This window comes from Pan troglodytes, chromosome 12 (assembly GCF_028858775.2).
Source record: "Pan troglodytes isolate AG18354 chromosome 12, NHGRI_mPanTro3-v2.0_pri, whole genome shotgun sequence".
NCBI lineage: Eukaryota > Metazoa > Chordata > Mammalia > Primates > Hominidae > Pan > Pan troglodytes.
The window spans coordinates 120969295-120992446 of NC_072410.2; the positions used below are offsets into that span (position 1 = coordinate 120969295).

Here is a 23152-nt window from a genome sequence, read left to right on the forward strand (position 1 = left end):
TTGCCTGTGCCAGGTTTGGGAAACTACCCCTCCCCCACCAGCTCCACCTGCGTCAGGGTCTTGGTGCTAAGGGAGGATTAGTGTGCTGTGAAGGTGTTTGAGGCGGGACCATTCAACCCGCTTTCTGTGATTGCAGCCTCTCCGGATGCCCGATCGCTGCAGCAGAGAAACTGGCCAAGGCACAGGAAAAGCACCAGAGCTGCGACGTGTCCAAGTCCAGCCAGGCCTCGGACCGCGTGCTCAGGTATCCAGCAGGAGTGCGCCATCCGTGAGCTCTATCCACAGTCTGCCTCACACCTCGGAGCGCTGGGGACGCCCGCTCAGGGCATGTCCCTACAGCAGCAGGGCCAGGGACTGGAGGGCGGGGCTGTGCTGGAAGCCGGGGCCAGGACCCCTCACTCCAGGCCAGGCTGTGTGAGGGCAAGGGTGTCATTCTTCCCCTGGTGTCTGCGGACTCACTGTGACAATTTACATGAGAGAATTGGAGGAAATCATTTCTGGTTTTGTTTCTGGACCTGGTATTTCATGAGTCTGAGTGCTAGATGAAAGGGAAGCTTTGAAAATTACTGAGATGTCCAAGGTAATTTTCTCATATTTTGCAGGATAGGGCCTCACACCAACTAAGGCTGGTGCTGATGTTTCTGACGATGCCAGGGGTATGAGCACCCTGTGCACACGTGTGGAAGCTCTCGCGTGCAAAACCGGCAGAGCTCCCTCCTGTTACGCCCAATGCCCTGAGGTGTAGGTGGGAGTAGGTGTTGTCACCTCCGTTTGGCAAGTGAGAAAATCCAGAGTGCGGAGGTTAAATGACTGACCCGAATGTTACAGTGGGTCAATCAGTGTTACAATGTCACAGATCATCTGGCTGAAACCACTGTTTTATTGAAGTTTTGGGAGGATAAGTTCCCCATTCACTCAGCCCTTCTATACAGCTTTCATTCTTACGTGTTGTTTCAAATCCTCATCTACATGAAAACTATGACAATTGTCACATATCCTGCCTTTTCACACAACATCACGGCAGAAACACGCGTCCTTGTCTCTATGTAATCATCTTAATTGTCATCTTCACAGCTACGTATATTCTACTGTTCAGATGTACCCCCCAGTGCCAAAACTACGTTCTAGCTTTGAGGCATTCAGGCTGTTTCCTGCTTTTACTATTAAAGAGAGGGCAATAATACACATTTCTTTCCTATATACAGCACTTTGCTTCTGTTATTTCTTTGGCTACTCAGAAGGCTGAGGTGGGAGGATTGATTTGAGCCCAGGAGGTCAAGGCTGCAGTGAGCTGTGATTGCACCAACGCACTCTAGCCTAGATGACAGAGCAAGAACCTGTCTCAAAAAAATAAAAAAGTAAATTATTTATTTAGGATAAATCTCTTGGAGCAAATCACTGGGCAAACAATATGAATATCCTTTTTGTTCTTGAGTATTATTTCATAACATCCCAAGAAGCTTCTAACGTAGTAATTAAACTCCCTTCCTCCCTAAATAGAAAAGTTAAAATCTTTACAGAAAATTATAAATATTTATTTAAGCAAAAATAAGAAAACAAAGCCATCTATGACCCTACTATCAAGAGATAACTCCTCAATAAATTGTGGCACAGCTACATCTAGAGTTTTCTGCATTTGGGGTCCTGGCCTGAAGTGCCCCCAGAGCACCCATCTCAGGGAGCCACCCTTTCAGGGAAATGCACCCACCTTCCATATGGCAAGACCAAACACTGAACAAGTCATAGGCCACCCTCCCTCTCCCCATCAGCCCACAGCTAATTATTGGCAACATGAAAACCACCCCCACCCAGTAAAACAGACCAACCCGCGGGGCTGCGTAATCCAACAAGGAATCGTTATTGGTCAAAGGAGAATTTGAAAGTTGGTAGGGAGAAATTTGTTGCTGAGGGCTTTTATGAATTTTCTTCAGCCTACTTTGGCTAGACCCCCAAGAAGCTGGAAGAACTCTAGTATCTGGCCTTTCTTGGAGTCACCAGGTGACTGCACTGCCCACCTTCAGGCTGCCCTGCTCCCGGGGGCTGCACTGCCCACCTACGACTGCCCACCTTCGGGCTGCCCTGCTCCCGGGGGCTGCACTGCCCACCTACGACTGCCCACCTACAGGCTGCCCTGCTCTCGGGGGCCAGCACAGAGTGGGGATTTCAGGGAGAAGCTCATGGCAGCTGGAGACCAGGCATGCATGTAATTGTGAATACCACTTTGTTCAAACACAGCCTCCACTCCGATGTTCCAGCCTGAAGCCTTCTGTGCTGCTCCTGTGGCTTCATATGCAGCATCCCTGTCTCTGGATTGGTGCAAAGAAAACCCCACCAAATGCCAACCGAGCAGAGGCTGGGAGTAACTACTGTGCAGCTGCAGCCGTTCTCCTCTGTGCCTCTGACTCGAATGGGAACCAGGCCAGGACAGGGCTTTTAACAAGAAGAAAGAGACCCTAGTCTCACTGCAGTGCGAGGTCTCGGGCCAGCCCAGCAATGCACACTGACCAACCACAGCCATTCCTGGTTGTCCAGGGAGGCGCTGGGTGCTGGGCCCTGCACTGGCCCTGCGTGAGGCTCCTGTGGGCTTTCCGCCTCCATGGGGCTTACCTGGCATGCCGGGTGTGACACCTGGAGGACAAGTCCCTGTCCCAGCACGTCTGTATTCCCCACAGGGTCTCCATGTAGGGGTGCTCTTTCAGTGGAAAAGGAAGAGACAGGAAGGAAGAAAAGAGAATGAAGTTAAACCTACGGTCATTTAACTAGTTACGATTCTAAAAAGTCTTTAAATAAATCGTTCAATGAACAAGAGCCTGAGACTTAAGTAGGTGCTTCCAATCCTGGCCAAGTCTATAGCCTCCTTCCCAGTCCCAGACTTGCAGCCTCTGTCAGGGTGTGGCGTATGGCCCTCTAGCTGAAGCCTCTCCTCCCCTCCTATCTCCCTCTGATCTGGTCCTGATCTTTTTAAGGCTTGGGGATTATGCTTCTCCCAGCCTTTGGCCTTCCCCGCCAGGGGAATAAACAGATTGCCCTTGGGCTGATCTGGTCCCAGGCTGCCTGCCAGTCTCTTGCTATTCCCTGAGGGTTCTCCTGGCTTTTTTGCCTCCTCACCTTTGGACGCTGAGTTTCTTTTCCTGGAATGTTTTCTTACCACACCGCCCCCTCCCACTCCCCGCACAGATCTTAACCTTAAAAATCAACCCATTCTGTAAAACTTACTTCAAACATCCCTTTCTCCATTCAAACGTAACTGAATTCCATAGCCTGGAGTGTTCTCTCTTCTCCAGAATTCTCATAGCATTTGGACCCTTGAAATATGATCACATCACCCATGGTCTTTTGTGTTTTTTTTTTTTAATTTAAAAAAAAATTTTTAGAGACAGGGTCTCACTCTGTCACCCAGGCTGGAGTACAGTGGCACAATTATGGCTCACTGTAGCCTTGATGTCCTGGGCTCAAGAAATCCTCCCGCCTCAACCACCTGAGTAGCTGGGACAATGGGCATGCACCACCATGCCTGGCTAATATTTTTTTTATTTTTTATTTATTTATTTATTATTAGTATTATTATTTTGGAGAGACAGGGTCTCCCTATATTGCTCTGGTGGGTCTCAAACTCCTGGGCTCAAGTGATCCTCCTGGCTCAGCCTCTCAAAGTGTTGGGATTACAGGCATGAGCCACCATGCCCAGCCTGCCCCAGCATCTTTTAAAGCAAGGCCTACAGGTTTATTCATTTATGTACCATCATATTATCTGGGAAAATGTCTCAAGAACAATAGACAGTCAATTATTACATGATTTTATTGATTTGACAAGAAGTAAATCGGCTAAATTAATGAAATCGCAATAAATGTATTGGTGATTTGGCAAATAAATTGGATATTTAACCAATATCCAATTTACATATATATAATTGGATATATATCCAATACTGTTATAAAAGTATAGATATGGCTATCAGTCTAAAATATGACTTTCTTTTCTTAAAAAATTCAGTTATCAAAACTTTGTAACTGCACCAAAACCAATATAAATTTATGAAATAATCAGAGTAAAAAGAGATTATCTACATGGATGCCTATTAAGTCAGAATTTATAACAGCAACAAAATCAAAAATTTGGAAAATAGTTAAATAGTATAATATTCATTGATTTCAATATCATTCTGCTATTAAGAACTGTTTTCAAAGCCTGAGAAACAAAAAGGGAAATTAAGTCTCATGTAAAATGGAAGCATAAAATATGTAAAAGTGTAAGATTCTAACTATTTGAAGTAAATATAAAATGCATTAAGTTAATCATAAAAAATACACCAAAACCTTAAAAGTTTTTGTCTCTAGAAGATCTGTAGGCGATTTTTTAAAAAATAGCTTTTGTGTCTTCTAAATATTTTTTCAGTGAATCATAAAAAAGCAAAACATAATCATGAAAATAATCATAAAAAAGCAAGACAATAGTTTTAAACCTGTTACCTGTAAGGCAAGTATAGATGATTTTGGTGTGCCTGTGTGCATCACCTTTAGGAAGAGAGCAAGACTCAAGAGAAAATATATTTATTCAGACACACAAGAATACTTGTGGAAAATAAGTTAGGAAAGGAACAAATCAAAACCCCTCAGATTTCCATCCCCAGGGAGAACAATCAAAATATTGTTTGCACATCTGTTGCCAAAGAGTTTCCTTCCTAAACAGTACACATTTGTACCTGCTGATATCATAATTTCATACATCTGCTAAAATTTCACATTTGTGCTAGAGGTACAGGCAATATTTGCAGATCTTACTGATACTAGTAATCAAGAAATAGGATCTTACTCAAAAATTACTGTCTTCCTCCAGGTGTGGTTGCTGGCGCCTGTAATCCTAGCACTTTGAGAGGCCGAGGCGGGTGGATCACCTGAGGTCAGGAGTTGGAGACCAGCCTGGCCAACATGGTGAAACCCTGTCTCCACTAAAAATAGAAAAATTAGCTGGGCGTGGTGGCGGGAGACTGTAATCCCAGCTACTCAGGAGGCTGAGGCAGGAGAATCACTTGAACCCTGGAGGTGGAGGTTGCATTGAGCCGAGACCATGCCATTGCACTCCAGCCTGGCAACAGAGCAAAATTCCGTCTTAAAAAAAAAAAAATGACTGTCCTTCCTAAGCTGACTATGAACCTAACACTCATACATGAATTCACCACCTTTTGTTTTTTCCTGCTTGGTTGGGTCTTTATTTGGAATACATTTTATATAATTTAGAATGATAAAAATTCAACAAGAAACTCTCTGCTTTTAAAATTCAATATTTTGTTAGCTTTATAGTGTGTAAAATGATGCTGATGTGAAAAGGTCTGTAAGTATTTTTTTGAAAAAGGATCACTTGATGCCAAGGGTTCAAGACCAGCCTGGCCAACTTGGCAAAACCCTGTCTCTACTAAAAATACAAAACTTAGCCAGGCGGTGGGTGGATCACGAGGTCAGGAGATCGAGACCATCCTGGCTAACGTGGTGAAACCCCGTCTCTACTAAAAATACAAAAAAAAATTAGCTGGGCACAGTGGCAGGTGCCTGTAGTCCCAGCTACTCGAGAGGCTGAGGCAGGAGAATGGTGTAAACCCGGGAGGCAGAGCTTGCAGTGAGCCGAGATCGCACCACTGCACTCCAGCCTGGGGGACAGAGCGAGACTCCGTCTCAAAAAAAAAAAAAAAAAAAAATTAGCCAGGCGTGGTGGTTCGTGATGTAATCCCAGCTGCCTGGGAGGCTGAGGCAGGAGAATCACTTGAGAAAAATACAAAGATGGCAGATGAGACTGTAGGATGTTACGATTAACAATGCATCTATGGCCAGGCGTGGTGGCTCAAGCCTATAATCCCAGGACTCTGGGAGGCCAAGGTGGGTGGATAACTTGAGGTCAGGAGTTTGAGACCAGCCTGGCCAACATGGTGAAACCCTGTCTCCACTGAAAATGCAAAAAAATTAGCCAGGTGTGGTGGTGCACGCCTGTAGTCCCAGCTACTCGGGAGGCTGAGGCAGGAGAATCGCTTGAACCCAGGAGGTGGGGGTGGCAGTGAGCTGAGATCATGCCACTGCACTCCAGCCCAGACCACCAGACCGAGACTCCATCTCAACAACAACAACAACAAAAAGAATGTGTCTGTATCTGATTCTACAAAACCTGACCAGCTCTTCAGTGTCCAATCCATGAAGTCTTGAGCCCAGTGAGACTGAGGAGCTGTTGAGGGGGAGGACAGAACGCAGGACCCTTAGTGCACTGTGGGACCCTGCATGGCTGTGTCAGAAAAAGGACATCTGTGGAGAAACTGGTCAGATCCAAATACAGCCTCTAGTTTAGGAAAGAACTCCATACTAATGTTAGTCACCTGGTTTTGCTCTTGTCTGATGGTTATGAAGATGGTCACATTGTTGGAATTTGGTGTCAGGGTGTAAAGAAAACCTCTGTACAACTTTTCTGCAAGTCTAAAGTTATTTCGAGTATAAAGTCTAAAAACTCCTCTTATGAGCTAGACCGATGAAGAGGTGGACACACACACGCACACACACACACACACACACACACACGACATGGTGTCTATGAGTGAGCAATGACCCAGTGTCCTTCCTTTTAAATATTTTATTACAAAGACATTAAGAAATGACTACTAGATAAAAACGTTGAATGCATATTCTAGTACTTGACAAGGTACATTACCACCTAGCCTACCTCATTGTCCAGTTAGGTACATTTTGATCTGGTTCTGTCTCAGTCTATGTCCCTAAGAGTATTTCTTTACTTCCATCTTAACTTTTTAAGGGGGATTTTTTATTGAGGCAACGTCTTTGTGTATAATTCGGCAACCATTTGTAACCGTTGCAAAGAAATTTCAGGACTGGAATTGTCCCCATCCTCATATCTCATGTCATCACCAACCAGACCTCTTACAGGAAAGAAGGAAAAAAGGACATATTTAAAGATTTTATTTCTTGTCCTTTTTTATTGCCAAAGTTGACTGTTAGGCAGTTTATTTGATGCTATATAATTAAAACACACTTTGTCTTTTATTCAGAAAATAAAGAAGTTGTAGTTTTAGTGCAAGGTTCTGATTGTTTAACACATTTTAAAAAGTAAGATATTCTAGTTTTAATGTGAAGCTCGTCGTGTACAAAGCCACAGGAAAGCAAGCTGTTGTTTGTTTTCTTGTTTACTTCCAGGCCAATGTGCTTTGTGAAGCAGCTGGAGATTCCTCAGTATGGCTACAGAAACAATGTCCCCACAACTACGCCACGTTCCAACCTGGCCAAGGAGCTTGAGAAATATTCCAAGACCTCGTTTGAATACAACAGTTACGACAACCATACTTATGGCAAGCGAGCCATAGCTCCCAAGGTGCAAACCAGGGATATATCCCCCAAAGGATATGATGATGGTAGGAGGTGCACACTCTTATACATGAGAGACACGTTGCCATTGATGATGTTGTTGTTGTGTATATCAATGTCCTACAAATTAGTTGAGCGGTGGTGGTCACTCGATGGGTACCAAAAGAACAGGACTTTCATAGCACAGCCCAGGAGCTGAAAGCCCCTCAGGTCCACACAGCTGTAGGTGAGCAAAACTTCAGGGGAAGGAAGGAGATGGTTTCCCCTCAATAATTCCGAGACAGCGCACTCGGCTGCTCGTGGAATGTGGAGAGGGAGAAGCTATGGACTGGCTTATTGTCTTTTGTGGTACTGGGAAGACAGTGCCCTTATCTTATACGCTTCCTTTAAATAAATGCCTCTGAGACAGACAGTGCAGGGGGGAGCAGGCAGCCCTGGGCTCCCAGGAGCTTTGAGGAGCTCTGCACCCATCTCCTTGGTGTTCTCAGCCTTGCACGCACATGAGAACCATCTGGGGAGATTTTTTTCTTAATTCTCATGCCCAACCTGCCCTCATGACCAATAAAATCAGAATCCCTGGGGTGCTCCCTGCACGACACGACGGCACTCTTGAGAAGTTTGCCAGTGATTGCCGGGTAGCCAGAGCTGGTGGCCTCCTTGTCGCCTCTTCACAGAAGACCGGCACCGGGGTCCCCCTGCGACTGGGGACGGTGGGGCAAAACAAGGCCCAGCCTGGGGTGCTGCTGGCAGAGCCGTAGCTTCGTTCCTTGCTGGCTTGTGGCAGCTGTGGCACCAACAAAATAGAGCTCATGCAACAAACACAGTGCCACGGGCTTCACGGGAAAGGGGTAGTTTATTTTGACCAATGCTTATTTGAGCCACTACCTAGAGTATGAACTAGTTACCATTTCACTACAAAGCTAGGTGGTAAGTAGTTTTTCATTAGAGGGGAAGACTGTATTTATTTAATTTTATTTATTTATCTAACCATGTGTCTGCTTTAAATTCTAGGCTGTATAGACGTAATTGCCAAGTTTTACCAATTGGGACTTGGGGTGTAAATGTTCTGATGATTTAGAAGTCTTATCATGATGCTCTCTAGCACAGGGGAAGGAAATTGTTTTTTAAAAAAGGTCATCAAGCTTTTCTTTGAAAAAGATACTTGGGGCTGGCTGCAGTGGTTCATGCCTGTAATCCCAGCACTTTGGGAGGCTGAGGCAGGTGGATCACTTGGTGTCAAGAGTTCAAGACCAGCTTGGCCAACATGGCAAAACCCTGTTTCTACTAAAAATACAAAAATTAGCCAGGCATGGTGGCTCATGCCTATAATCCCAGCTGCTCATATTGTGCTGCTGCTCTCCAGCCTGGTGGACAGAGCAAGACTCTGTATCAAAAACAAAGAAAAAGGTACTTAGTTAAAATCACAGTACACATACACACACAATATTTAAACTGAATGCTTGGGGACTTCAGAAACCATTTTTATTATTCTACAGGAATTGCTGCACATCTTTCTAAGCTATGGTATTTCTTGCCTTAATAATAATTTATTTGTATAGTGAATGAAATTTAGTATTTCTTGGAGGTATCATATATTGGTCAGAAACAGACATAAATGGATAAAAGGAGTGACTGTAGCGTATAACAGAAATAGTTCTGTTGGTTTGTTTTGTTGTTTGTTTTGTAATAATTTCAGGTTTCTTGTCATCTCATTTGTTCATCTACAAGTGAAGGATCAAAAGAAATTAAGTTCTCCTAATTGAAGGCTGCTTCTATGATTTCCAATTCATTGATGTTCTACCGGGATTTGATCCATTCTTTCACTAGATGTTCGTGTTTACGCACCTGTTTTTTTGTTGTTCTTGTTCCGTGTGGGCTGATTTCTTTCTTCAGCTTCATTGTTAAGGTCAGACTCCAGCCTGAGAAGGAAAGGGGGCTTCTGGGTGAAGTCATGACCAGCAGAGCCGTCTCCAGGTCACGGTGCCTTTAGGGCACCCGAAGTCAAATCCACTGAGCAGATTTTCGGTGCCATTCTTAGGAGCCGGATGCTACTGGACAAGTTAGCCTAGTGCCATGGGTTTCTTCTGGAGCAGAGAGGAAGCAAGAGTGTCCTCTGCTGACCTTGCGAGGCTGCAGTGAGGATCAGCCGAGACGGGATGGGTGTGTGGCGCCATCACATGTTACTTACTGGCCTTGATCATCGCATGCCCGGCAGAGGCCCTCCTGTGGACACTAAAGCTGAGCCATGCTTTGCAGCTGACCCCCTAGAAACAAGCATCTATTGAGCAGACAGGCTGAAAGCTGAATGTTAGGGCTTCAGGAAAACAGAGCAAAGGAAATGCAGCCTCTCGCCACAGTGCAGTGAGAAAATGAGCCGGCCCTCCACTTATTTGTGTACAAATTTTAGAGGCTCAAGTGTTACACGGATGTATTGTGTGGGCGTGAAGTCTGGGCTTTTAGTGACACTCTGCTTCCATTTCACTAGACTCATCTGACAGATTTTAAAAGCCTCCTGGCCGGACGAGGGGGCTCACGCCTGTAATCCCAGCACTTTCGGAGGCCGAGGTGGGCGGATCACAAGGTCAGGAGATCAAGACCATCCTGGCTAACACGGTGAAACCCCGTCTCTACTAAAAATACAAAAAATTAGCCAGGCCTGGTGGTGGGTGCCTGTAGTCCCAGCTGCTCAGGAGGCTGAGGCAGGAGAATGGCATGAACCCAGGAGGCGGAGCTTGCAGTAAGTGGAGATCATGCCACTGCACTCCAGCCTGGGCAACAGAGCGAGACTCCATCTCAAGAAAAAAAAAAAAAAAAGCCTCCTGGAAAGTGCCCACTAGGACAAGACTGGCTGGTAGGTTGTTGATGGGGTGTAATCCAAGGAGATCTGGCCCCACTCCTGGGCACCCGGTGGGAGATTCTGACTGCAGAGTGACTGCTGTCTGCAGTTACTCTCCAATGTATCTTTGCCAACACTTGCTTCAGGTGCACAAAGAATTGAGTCATTGTTCCTAAAAAGAGGCAGAGAAATGGGCCTGTCGTAAGGGAGAAAAGTACAGATCTTAGCAACCAAAGGTCAGGGCCATGGAGATACAGAATGAAATAAAACATAGGACCTTCCCTACAGCCTTGGAGAATCATCTCTTAAATCACACCAGCTGTGATCAAACCACTCACAAAATCTTCACTTCACCAGCTGCATCCTTCCAGACACAGCACACCAGTGCTTGCTGTCCATCTGTCAATCTGTGTCTGTCTATGTGTCTGTCTGTGTGTCTGCCTATCCACCTGTCAGTCTATCATGCCTTCCCTCAGGATACACAAGATAGTGAAACACACACTGCTGCCCAGTGAAGTGAGGAGTCCCTCTGCCTGCAGGATTAGCGTGCTCTTTACCGAAGTGGCAAACTTTAGATAAGATCGTAGAGTTTGAGCAGAAATCATGCAAAAGTAGGGAAACACACAGGATGGTGAGCACAGCCAGTGGTCTGGAGGCCAGGACGGAGACCCGTGAGAAGGAAGAACAGGGAAAGCTGCGGGGGCTGCTGAGGAAGGGGCTTCACGTTGTCTATAGGAAATAGAAATCCACGCAGGCTGACAGAGGGGCTGAGGGGAGGAGGACTGAGCATCCACTTGGGTGTCTGGGCCCTGCCCTCTCCCGGGAGCTCCAAGCCACAGCCCACCCACCCTGTTTTGTATGGTGAGCTAAGAATGGCTTTGACATTTTTAAAGAATTGCAGAAAAGCACAATTGACAAATAATATTTTCTGATCTATAAAAGCTGTGTGAAATTCCGTTTCCATGCCATGCATAGGGTGCCGTTGGCACCTGGCTGCCCTCAGGGCTTGGCGGGCAGGCTGCGGTTGCTCCCACAGTGCAGGGCAGAGCCGAGTGGCCACAAAAACAATCGCGCAGTTCCCAAAGCCGAAACATTTGCTACAAAATCCTCTCCAGAAAAAGTTGCCAACCCCTGGCCTATTATATCTCCACCTTTGCTGTGTCTCCAGGCAACACACCCCATCCTTGGGGGCCTAATCCTGTCAGGTTACCAGCCCCCAAATGGGCTCTGCCCATGTTCTCCTTTTGATTATTCCCAGCTTCCAAATTCTCCAGCGCTCAGACCTTCCTATCATCTTGGCACTTCCTCTTCTTTGCTCCCTGCCCTCCTGGCCACACAGACAACTCCCCTGACTGCCTGGGCAGCTGCAGACTCAGCTCATTCTCTCCTTCATGACTCCTCTGGAGTGCACCTCCCTGGCCCTCTGTCTCCAGCCCCACCACGCCCACCTGCAGAGCTCCCTTCTTCCCTCCACCTGCCCGACTTCCCCATGGCCTCTCTACCTGAGCAGAGGCCGCTCCCTGGTGAAGTTTTCTGCTCCTGCAGGCAGTCCGCGGCCCTTCCTACCACTCTCCAGCTGCCTGTGTCCATGGAGCTCGGTGCCACACTCTGCCCTGCAGCATGGCTGTGTGTCACCTCTCGGGTACCACCTGCCAAGACGGCCTGTCTTCCCACGGGCCGCAAGCTCCTGCTAGGTCACAGGCCGGGTCTGCAGATTCGCTCCACCCTCTAGGGCCAGGGCAGGCCAGGCAGGCAGTAGCTGTGCCAAGGACACTGAGGAAAAGAGAGCCTGAAACCTGGACCTCGACACCCTTTGGACATCAGCTCAACTCTAGCAAGTAGACTGTGTGCCTTGGAGATGTCATCCCACAGGCTAGAAAGCTCCATTCTTTCCCATGTAAGATTAGACGTCCGTATTTCAACTTACTTGAAACACTAGTTGGACGTGTGTAAAGACTATGAGACTCAGTGCCACAGATTAGGACCTGAATCAAGTTAGGTCTAAAGATCACTGGGTCCCAGCTAGTGGAGACATCTCCATGATGGACATCTTGTGATTGCATTTGTCTGGTTTTCATGGAAATTCATATTGTGGAGACATGTTTATCTATTCTCTGCAAGAAAAGGTGAATACATAAGGCAATAGGCATTTCTAGGAGAACAAGGCATGTACATTTAGTAAGAATTTCACAAGCAGAGTAGGTGAATGAAAAGGTCCTACCTGGAAGGTTTTGTATTTTTTTGTTTTGTTTATTATTATTATTACGTCAACAGCTGTATTTAATCACACAAATCCTGTGTGCTTTTCCTTTTTTCCTGCAGTAGAGGAAATGGAATAGTTGAAGAGGTATTTTTAGGATGGTTTAAGATCCAGCGGCTGCTCCTGTTTGAAGGCAGCTCTGGCATCTAGAGTTAAAGCTGCTGCATTGCTCGTAACATACAGTGATGTTCTGGGCGCCTGGAAGAACGTTAACACATTCTTGTCTGCTGATGGACTGAAAAAAATTTGATCAAAAATAGCTCTGGGCCGGCGTGGTGGCTTATGCCTGTAATCCCAGGACTTTGGGAGGCCAAGGCAGGCAGATCACCTGAAGTCAGGAGTTCGAGATCAGCCTGGCCAACATGGTGAAACCCTGTCTCTACTAAAAATACAAAAATTAGCCGGGCATGGTCGTGGGCGCCTGTAATCCCAGCTACTTAGGAGGCTGAGGCAAGAGAATCACGTGAGCCTGAGAGGCAGAGATTGCAATGAGTTGAGATCATGCCACTGCACTCCAGCCTGGGTGACAGAGTGAGACTCCGTCTCAAAACAAACAAACAAAAAAAAGCTTTGTTTGCGAAAAGAAAAAGAAAGTGCATTCTGTCGTTGTGAAACTGCTCTCATCAGACCAAGCATCCTCTGTGCTGGAAGAGGGGAAACAGAGCACCCTCAATTTGAAGCCCCTGCTCTGCAGCGCCCCCTGCTGTCAGGGCACTGAGCCGAGCAATGCTGATTGTGGTCCAAAAGATACTGGCATGAAGGGCTGTGCTGACATTTTACAAATAGGGATAATTATTAGGACCAATGACCTTCCTTTACTGAGCAATTTTAACTGTAGGCCCTCTTATTTTTATTTTTGTTTTAATTAAAACTTTTAAATGACATTTTTATATTCAGTAAAGGATGCATGTGAAAGTAGATACTGTCTTAGTTGCCCATTTGAGTGCAGTGAGTTGATAGGCACATCAAAAGACTCTTGACAGTTCAGTCACCGACTAAAATTCGGTACCATCCACTTGGCGTCATCTAGTTGTAGCATTTTATGAATTAAATATCTTGGAAAGTCAATGCATCGTCACATCTACATTTTATAACTTCAGGATAATTTAAGATGACTCAAGTAAGATGAGAGGAAGAAATGCAGAGAGTCGTTTTAGTTAAAAATTCTTTCAAGTAAAATGTTGTCACATAGAGGTAGCATTTTTCTTTTTTGTTTCAACTTTTATTTTAGACACAGAGGGTACCTGTGTATGTTCACTACACGGGCATACTGCACCCAGGTAGTGAACACAGTACCCAAGAGGTATTTCTCCAACCCACACCCCTCTCTAGTGTCCACAGTGTCGATTGTTCCCATGTTTATGTCCCTGTGTGCTCTATGTTTAGCTCCCACTTACAAATAAGAACATGTGGTACAAAGTTTTCTGTCCCTGCATTAATTCATTTAGGTTTGTGGCCTCCAGCACCATCCATGTTACTGCAAATGACATGACTTTATTCTTTTTATGGCTGCATAGTATCACACAGTGTCTATGTACCGCATTTTCTTTATCTAATCCACCACTGATGGGCGCCTAGGTTGATTCTGTGCCTCTGCTATTGTGAAGAGCATGGTGATGAGCATACGAGTGCATGTGTCTTTCTGGTGCAACGATCTATTTTCACTTGGGTAAATCTCAGTAACAGGACTGCTGGGTCTAATGGTAGCTCTGTTTTAAGTGCTTTGAGAAAACTTCAAACTACTGTCCAGTAGCTGAACTAATTTGCATTTCCACCAAGAATGTATAAGTGTTCTCTTTTCTCCACAGCCTCTCCAGCATCTGCTGTTTTTGGCTTTTTAATAATAGCCATTCAGACTGGTATGAGATGCTGTCTCACTGTGGTTTTGATTTGCAGTTCTCTGGTGATTAGTGATGTTGAGCATTTTATCACATGGCTGTTGGCCACTTGTATGTCTTCTTTTGAGAAGTGTCTGTTCATGTTCTTTGCCCATTTTTAATGGGGTTATTTGTGGTTTGTTTGTTGAAGTATTTGTTCCTTATAGATGTCAGATATTAGGCCTTTGTCATCTGACATAGTTTGTGAATATCTTCTCCTATTCTGTAGGTTATCTGTCTGCTCCGTTGATAGTTTCTTTTGCTGTGCAGAAGCTCTTTTGTTTAATTAGGTCCCTCTTGTCTATTTTTGTTTTTGTTGCAATTGCTTTTGGAGACCTAGCCAAAAAAAAATTTGTCAAGGCCGGTGTTGAAAAGGGTATTTCCTAGGTTTTCTTCTCAGATTTTTATAGTTTGACATCTTACATTTACATCTTTAATCCATCTTGTTAATTTTTGTATATGGCAAAAGTATGGGTCTAGCTTCATTCTTCTACAAATAGCTCAGCCATTATCCCAGTACCATTTCCCCACTGCTTGTTCTCATTAGCCTTGTCAAAGGTCAGATGGTTGTAGGTGCGTGGCTTTATTTCTGAGTTTTCTATTGTGTTCCATTGGTCTGTGTGTCTGTTTTTACACCAGTACCAAGCTATTTTGGTTACTGTAGCCTTATCGTGTACTTTGAAGTCAGGTAGAGTGTAACCTCTGGCTTTGTTCATTTTGCTTAGGATTGCTTTGGCTATTTGGGCTCTTTTTTGATTTCATAGAAATTTTAGAATCATTGTTTTTCTAACTCTGTAAAGAATTACATTGGTAGTTTGATAGGAGTAGAATTGAATCTGCAGATTGCTTTGGGCAGTACGGCCATTTTAACAATATTGATTCTTCCAATTCATGAACATGGGACATTTTTCCATTTATTTGTGTTGTCTCTGATTTCTTTCAGCAGTGTTTTGTAGCTCTCCTTGTGGACATTGTTCACCTTCTTGGTGAGCTGTGCTCCTAGGTATTTCCTTTTCTTTGTGGCTACTGTGAATGGGATTGCCTGCTTGATTGATGGTGAGCCTGGATGTTATTGGTGTATAGAGATGCTGGGGTAGCATTTTCTAATTGATAAGATACTGAACTCTCCCAGACAAACACATCGTTGATGGCAGTCGAGGCTCTTTGTGGACGTTGGGCAGCCTCAGTCTCCACATCTGTGAAGCGGGCATGTGGTAGCATCTTATAGGGTGGTGGAAGTCTAGATGCAATCCCGTTGGAGGATGCTGTGAGCACAGTGTAGCAGGAGTCACTGTGAGAGGAGCTCATGACGAGAAGTCTCTGGGTGTGAGCGGGAGCTCCTGCCACACCTCCACGCCCACACTCCTGAGCATCGCCCTCGCCAACGCTGAGTGCAAGGTTGCCAGCCGACCTATGTCAGCTGCCGTTGTTTGTTGCATTGACTTGTGTTATTCCTTTAATTTTTTTTAGGAATTGAAATTCCCTCATTTCAAAACAAAAGTGTTATTTTTTTAAATTTATGTGGGCAATGTTTTTTTTTTCCTAAACCAGTGGCTAGCCCTCACTAGTAAAAACAAAACCCCATATTATTATTTCATTTCTCCTACAATTATTCTACTATTTCTTAACAAAACTGTAAATTATGTAAAATCACAACCTTTAGTTCATATCCAGAGTATCACAAACTGCAAACTGGTTTGTGACGGTTGCTTAGGGTGGATCAAGGTGTGCACTGCACAGAGCCCGTGGGGGTGCCCTTACAGCCTCTGCTGTCTCCCTCTGGTTGACTCCTTTGCAGCCCCACGGTGGTCTCTCTCAAAGGCCCTCGTGTGGGCCTTGCTCAGACCAGCAGCCACTGCCCACCCCGCCCTGCACTGCTGGGCTCCCTAGAGGAGGGGCATCCCAAAGTAGAGAGAAGGGAGGGGCACACTGATGGACACTCAGACACGCTTCTCAGGGACAGCTGTGCCCCACCAGCCATGGGCCCACTCTGAGTGGCTTTGCTCATTCAGATTAGCAAAACACAGTCATAATATCAACAGATTACTATTGTATTTCATGGGTTTTGTGGGTGTGGATTTGAGCCTCTGGCTCATGCACAGGAATCTGGGTGTAAAGCGGTTACTTGCTTGGGGAATTCTCTGTAGCTTTTGGCAGAGGCTGAGACGAAGACAGCCTGGCCAACTCCTGCCCTGGGCACTGTCCTCAGTCTTCCTCTGCAGGGGCCTGTGCATTACAGAATCACCAATAACACACCTCTTCCCCATGTCCTGAGAGCCTTCAGTCCCAAACCAAACCTTGTCAATGAGGACTGCTTCTTTTTTCCCTTTGTATCCAAATCCAGGGCAATTTCTTAGCATTGCTCATAATGACCGTATCAGCAATGTGAGAAAGCTTTTTGCTTCACTTGGCTTTGTTCTCTTCTTCCTCTGTGGGAAGGAGTCCCTGGGGAAGCCTGGCTCCAGGTTCAGAGCTGCTGCCGATGGCACAGAAGACACCGCAGGAGCCATGACCACCTGCGAGGTCTCCCTTTCCTTGTAGCAACAGACAAAACCATAGTTTCCATCAGAATTAGGCAGCTTGGAGCTTTGCCGATTAGGACTAGGGCAGCCCTAAGCACCAGGAGAACCCGGGCTAGAGTGTCTCTAGCCTATCACCAAGTTCTCCCAGCTACACTCACAACGGTCCCAGGGAAGCAGGCAGGGATCTCTTGGGGAAGAAGGTGCTTCCTAAAGGGAGGGGCTCACTGACGGGAGGGATTTAGGACATGGGAGAGACCAGGTCCACCTCTGAGTAACTCTTCACTCTGCTGGATTCCAAGAGAAATGTCTGGCCATGCACAAATGAAGTCCTGTGACATTAACTGGCAGGGATAACAATTAGTAAAGAAGGACCCATCGGATAAATCCTGGACTGAAACATTGTCATGTACTAAAGGAGATTTAAACAGCTCTAACAAATAACCCTTGCCCCTCAGTGCTGGTTTGGCTGTTAGTGAGTGTGGTGGCTCAGAAAGGATTACTGGGCAGTGGGAATCGTGCCAGTGAGGGTCAGTGCAGGGAACAGAGAGGCCGTGGCTATGAAAGAGGCAGCTGCACACGTGCCCCGCGTGTCTGCCACCACCAAGTGGCCACTCAGGTGTTTCAACATTTATCCTGAGCTTATTCTCTATGTGCATTTCCCCCTTTCACTCCCATGGCCTGTATCAGAATTCTAGAAAAAAAAGGATGTTGGACTCACCCTATCTGGTCTGCATGCCCAGCCAGAAATCCACCTCCCAAAGCACATGGTCCCCACAGGCCCAGAAGGTGGCCTCCAGGTCCCCTTGAAACCTGGTCACCTGCACAGAGGACCCAGGGCCCCAGGAGGCTGCCACAGCCCCTCTGGCTGAAAGGAACAGCCCACCTCTTGACAGATAAGAGACCGCGGATCCAGGTCGGGTCACCCAAAGTGCTCAGGAGCCCTCATGTGCTGCGGAGGAGCCCCACTCACGCTTAGGGCCTCGACTGGGATTTGACTGGGCTGGAATTCCCAGTCACTTCCTTACACCCTGCGGCTCCTAAAAGCTAGCCAGCCGTGTGTCTGTCTTTCGAGGGACCAGGTGACCGCCTGTGCTGGGTGCGAGGTGCAGCCTCTCCAACAGGTCGATGAATTATCCTCCAGGGCAAAAAAAAAAAAAAAAAAAAAAAGGAAAAAAGAAGAAAAAAAAAAAGGAGCCAGAAAGTTTTGTTTTGTTTTCGTTTGCTTGTTGTTTGTTTTCTTTACGCATAAGCCCCAGCACCCTGAGGGCCGTCCCACGCGGCTGTGTGTGGCTGAGGCCGGGGCGGGCAGGCCCTGCTGTGTGCTGTCTGCCGTGTGCCCTGCGGCCGGGGCCTGAGTCATCCCTGTCCCTGTCTCCCCAGCGAAGCGGTACTGCAAGGACCCCAGCCCCAGCAGCAGCAGCACCAGCAGCTACGCGCCCAGCAGCAGCAGCAACCTGAGCTGCGGCGGGGGCAGCAGCGCCAGCAGCACCTGCAGCAAGAGCAGCTTCGACTACACGCACGACATGGAGGCGGCCCACATGGCGGCCACCGCCATCCTCAACCTGTCCACGCGCTGCCGCGAGATGCCGCAGAACCTGAGCACCAAGCCGCAGGACCTGTGCGCCACGCGGGTACGCGCGCCTGGGCAGGTGGAGCCACCTGGCGGGTGGGGGAGGCCGGGCCGCGGACACAGCCACCGAGACACGCGGCGCTTTCAGGGCAGCTGTATGGGGCAAACGCCGTGATCTCCTAAACCATTCTCGCCACTGTGAACAATTAGTGCAGCTTCCCTTAACGCAGCCTGAACACACCATTGTCCAAAGCGCATCCATTTTCTAAATCAGAGGCAAGGGTCAGATCTTGTAGATTAACGTGCGTGAATGGATCCTTCTCTCCAGGATCCAGAAGCATTTCTGTAAACAAAGGACAGCACGTGGGCCTCCTGTGGTCTCCAGTGACCACACAGAGCATGCAAAACGAAGCGTGGGTCTCCTTGAACTTTGACAGGAAGTTCTGCTAGCACCGTTGTCACGTGAAATGCAGGGATCTGCCTATGGACTCCTGGGTAGCAGGGAAACGAAGTAAAAATCAGACTTCACACCAAGGGATCAGCCGTGTATTTACAGCCAGCACTCGTCAGTTCCACATTTTCATGGATGCTATAGTGCTATGAAAGGCATAGGAAGAGTGTCTATTTTTAATTTTCTTATCAATTGAACCAGTGCTTATGCTGGGCAGGAGAGAGAGCGTTTAAGATGCAGCACAGACCTGGGAGACAGCTGCCTCGCCGAGGCCACTAGGCGGCCGGGGAGAACCGGGCGGTGCCAGGGAGCGGTCAGATTGTGTTCTCAGAGGAGACGCTGAGCAGCGGACATGTTCACCTCCTCTCCTGATAAACAAAGGGCTCTCCACTGTGTAGCGCTACCTGGCCATGTACCTGAGTGCACCACACTGACAGTGGTTCTTGTAAATATTTGTAGTTGGTATGAATGAAGAAAGGTCAGTAATCTTACGTTTTGCAAATGTTTTTTTCTTCTATCAGTATATTTAGTCCTAGATATTGGAGAAGAGTCAGGTGCATGCAGTTTTCATGGTGATCAAGGTTGCAAAAATGCAAGGTTAGCATGGAAGAGATTCTGTGGCAACCACAAAAAAAATAAAATAAAAGGCAGAGACCCCTTCCAAATTTTGTTGCACTTTCTTAAAATTAAACTAAGACTGAGAGAATAAATCCAACATTATAAAGCTTAAATTAGTATCAAAGCTTCAAATCAGAGTACACTTTGACAAAGAGAGTTCAGGCAGAATGATACTGTATAATTTATCAAGGTAACAGCTCCAGGGATGGAGGTCTCATTCCAAGCATCTTCCTTCTGCTGTTGCATCCAGAGGAGAGAGCTGCTAGACCCTTGAGGAGGCAGCAGCTTTCAGACCAGCTCTGAAATCAAATTTTGCTAAGGAGAGTGTCACTCTTTGGGGGAAAACATGCAGGATTGTTAGGGGTATTTTGATTTTTTTTTTTAACTTTCTGTCCATGTGTCCATTCTTCTGACTCTCTTCCGGAGAGGCAAGTGCTGCAGAATTATTGATGCATTTCAAAGCATCATTTAAAAAACGAAAGAGCCTCACCCTGTACCTCTTTGGGGTTTTTTTTTAAGCCAGTAGACTAAATTGCAGGTTTGCTGAAATCTAGAGATCAGACGGTAATCACTGTAGTAAAGGTATTTTTAGCTACAACTGCAGATCTTCTTTCGTAAAGTGGAAAATTATCTTCATTATAAAAGTTCTTATTACAGCCAGGCGCAGTGGCTCACACCTGTAATCTCAGCACTTTGAGGGGCTGAGGCGGCTGGATCACTTGAGGTCAGGAGTTTGAGACCAGCCTGGCCAACATATAGTGAAACCCCATCTCTACTAAAAAATACAAAAATTAGTTGGGCATGGTGGTGCAAACCTGCAGTCCCAGCTACTTGGGAAGCTGAGACAGGAGAATTGCTTGAACCTGGGAGGTGGAGGTTGCAGTGAGCCCAGGTCGTGCCACTGCACTCCAGCCTGGATACCAGAGCAAGACTCTGTCCCTCAAAAAAAAAAAAAAATTGTATTACAAGGTAAATTATAATTTATTCTCTTTCCTTCCTTCATCCTTCTAATTCTTTTGTTATCCTCCTCCCTAATTCTTGAACTATTAGCATCCATAAAAAAGAGAATTTTTAAGCTGATATATGTGTGTTTATACACACACACACATGCACATACATGTATATGCACACATGCATACACACAAAATTTTTATCTCAGGTATTTGCAACGGTAATAAAATTAAAATTAAGCACTTTGTAATTTTCTTCTGAACAAACTCTAAATCAGAGATACAATAGGACAAAAAGGAAGGAGAGAGAGAGGATAGACAGTAGATAAATAGGGAAATGGAGGGAGGGAGGGATGGAGGGAGGGAGAGAGGGATGGAGGGATGGATGCCTGGATTCTCCAACCAATTTTGCAGCTAAGCATGGGATAGCAGGAATGTACCAACAGACAAGGCCTGTTTACCTTGGGAGTTTAGGCCAAGGAAACAGCAGTGAGGAATTCTGTGTTGAACGCTACACTGGCTGACGGCAGGACTGTAATCTGGGAGGAAGGACTCGTAGTGTTACAAGATGCCAGGCCAAGCACAGTCACTATGTCTTTCTACCGACAGAACCCTGACATGGAGGTGGATGAGAATGGGACCCTGGACCTCAGCATGAACAAGCAGAGGCCGCGGGACAGCTGCTGCCCCATCCTGACCCCTCTGGAGCCCATGTCCCCCCAGCAGCAGGCAGTGATGAACAACCGGTGTTTCCAGCTGGGCGAGGGCGACTGCTGGGACTTGCCCGTAGACTACACCAAAATGAAACCCCGGAGGATAGACGAGGACGAGTCCAAAGACATTACTGTATGTCCTTTTCATTGAGCCTGTGTTGACTGCCAGACTTAAAAATGGGGCCCCAGCTGAAAGAAAAGCCATTTGCACATACCTTATGAGAAAATATATTTTCTCTTTAAATATGACCTTTAGCTGAGGAGGACTTAGAAAACAGTTTTTGTTGACCCAGAAGAGATTTGCGACTAACATTGATTAGAGTGAAAGTATTGACTCTTGTAAATGATAAAGTTTATTTTCTAACAAATATGTTTTGTTACAAATGATTACTCTAAGAAAACGTATAAATAGCACCTGAGTTCATTTTTCTGGGTGTCCTGTTGAAACAATACAGGATTTTCCTTGCAGGTAGAGAATTCTAATAGGAGTCTTAGATAGTTAAATGGTTAACTATGTGCTATTAATTAACTAGCCCTTCGAAACTAAGGACAGTGTCCCTTCTCTAAGAAACCTAAGTACTCAAAAGAGTTTAGCCTTGAATAAACTATTTTAGTACCATCACCTAAGTCTTTGTTTATGACAGTATTACTAAAACATCTATGTCAAGAACATACTTTTGAAGTAGCTACAGTGTTCAAATTCAGGTTATTAAAATAGATATAATGCCCTTTAGGCTTTGAAAAGAAATAAAGAAAAATGTTTTCTTTATGTACCGACTTGAAAGTCTTATGACATCTTCTTTCTTCACTGAAAAATGAAATGTATTTTTAGTACAATAGAGAGACCACCATCGAAGCACTAGTGTCTTACAGAAACAAGGAAATGGAAAAAAAAGAAATATTAGCCCCATGTAGAAATTGGCAGAGAGGGCACCTGCTTATAAGCCTATTATCTGCATTCTTCAAATTGATTTCAATATCCAGGCATTGTGAAAAAGAACCAAATGAGAGTGGCAAGCTAAATTTCTAAGTATTTTTTTCTCCCGCAGTGTTGAATCATTACTACCAAATAAGGCATGGTGGTTGAATCTCCAAATTTATTTTAATTGAAAGTAAGCCCTCCTAAAATGACAGAAGTGTTTTCATCCTGGATCGTCATGGAAGACAAACCTTCCCATGTATCTACACTTAGGAAAGTGTCTGCTGAGCATCGCCACCTGTAGAAACATCTACGTTACTGCAGTTGAACACACAAGGGAAAAGGAAATTTACAGTTACATTCCTCTAAATTGGTCTCCATTACCTTGAATCTTAAAGCACGTGCTTGTAAAATACTGACCAATGGTGGGGGAAAGCTCAGTCCTAAGACACTGTAGTTCCAGTGTTGAATCTTTGCAGGCAAGTGTTGGATAAAGCAGCCCACCCACAGGTGTGTGCTGAATGCTGGATGAGGAAGACCAAGTTAAATGTAGTCTCTGGCTACCAGACCGTGTGTGTGTCCATGTGATGAGCACAGCCAGGTGAATATTGAATAAGGGCCCTGACCACTGACAGGTGACCATCATTTTAGGAGTTTAGAGCAGTGGAAGAAAAGTTCAATATGCATTTTCAGTAGGGGCGTTATCAGGACCAAAAGGATCTTAAAGGTACAGCAGAAAGATGTGTAAGATGTAGAGGCCACCCCAGAGCCACGAACCACCTCCCTCAGTCTGTGTGCCATGTGATCATCCGTGTGGCTCTGAAGCTGTGTTTTGCCCACAGCCAGAAGACTTGGACCCATTCCAGGAGGCTCTAGAAGAAAGACGGTATCCCGGGGAGGTGACCATCCCAAGTCCCAAACCCAAGTACCCTCAGTGCAAGGAGAGCAAAAAGGATTTAATAACGTAAGCATGCTGTGAGGTGAAATTATGAATCTTCTTAATCTTCCCATTCTTTGGCTGATTTTTTAAAACTGGATCTGTATATGCCTTGCCGTTTGAGCATGCGACATTCGCAGCAT

The 23152-nt window shown here is 45.8% G+C and overlaps 1 protein-coding gene across 12 annotated transcripts in view; it reads left to right on the top strand.

The window, feature by feature from the left end:
• The window catches only part of MYT1L (myelin transcription factor 1 like), a 559436-nt gene that overhangs the window by 432994 nt on the left and 103290 nt on the right, over positions 1 to 23152 (top strand). For all 12 annotated transcript variants that reach the window (XM_009441909.5, XM_024354177.3, XM_009441910.5 and 9 more), the window contains 5 exons: positions 137 to 244; positions 7189 to 7403; positions 18232 to 18482; positions 21050 to 21286; positions 22915 to 23036. In XM_009441909.5, the coding sequence (XP_009440184.1) occupies positions 137 to 244; positions 7189 to 7403; positions 18232 to 18482; positions 21050 to 21286; positions 22915 to 23036 (933 nt within the window). The remainder of the gene's footprint in view (positions 1 to 136; positions 245 to 7188; positions 7404 to 18231; positions 18483 to 21049; positions 21287 to 22914; positions 23037 to 23152) is intronic.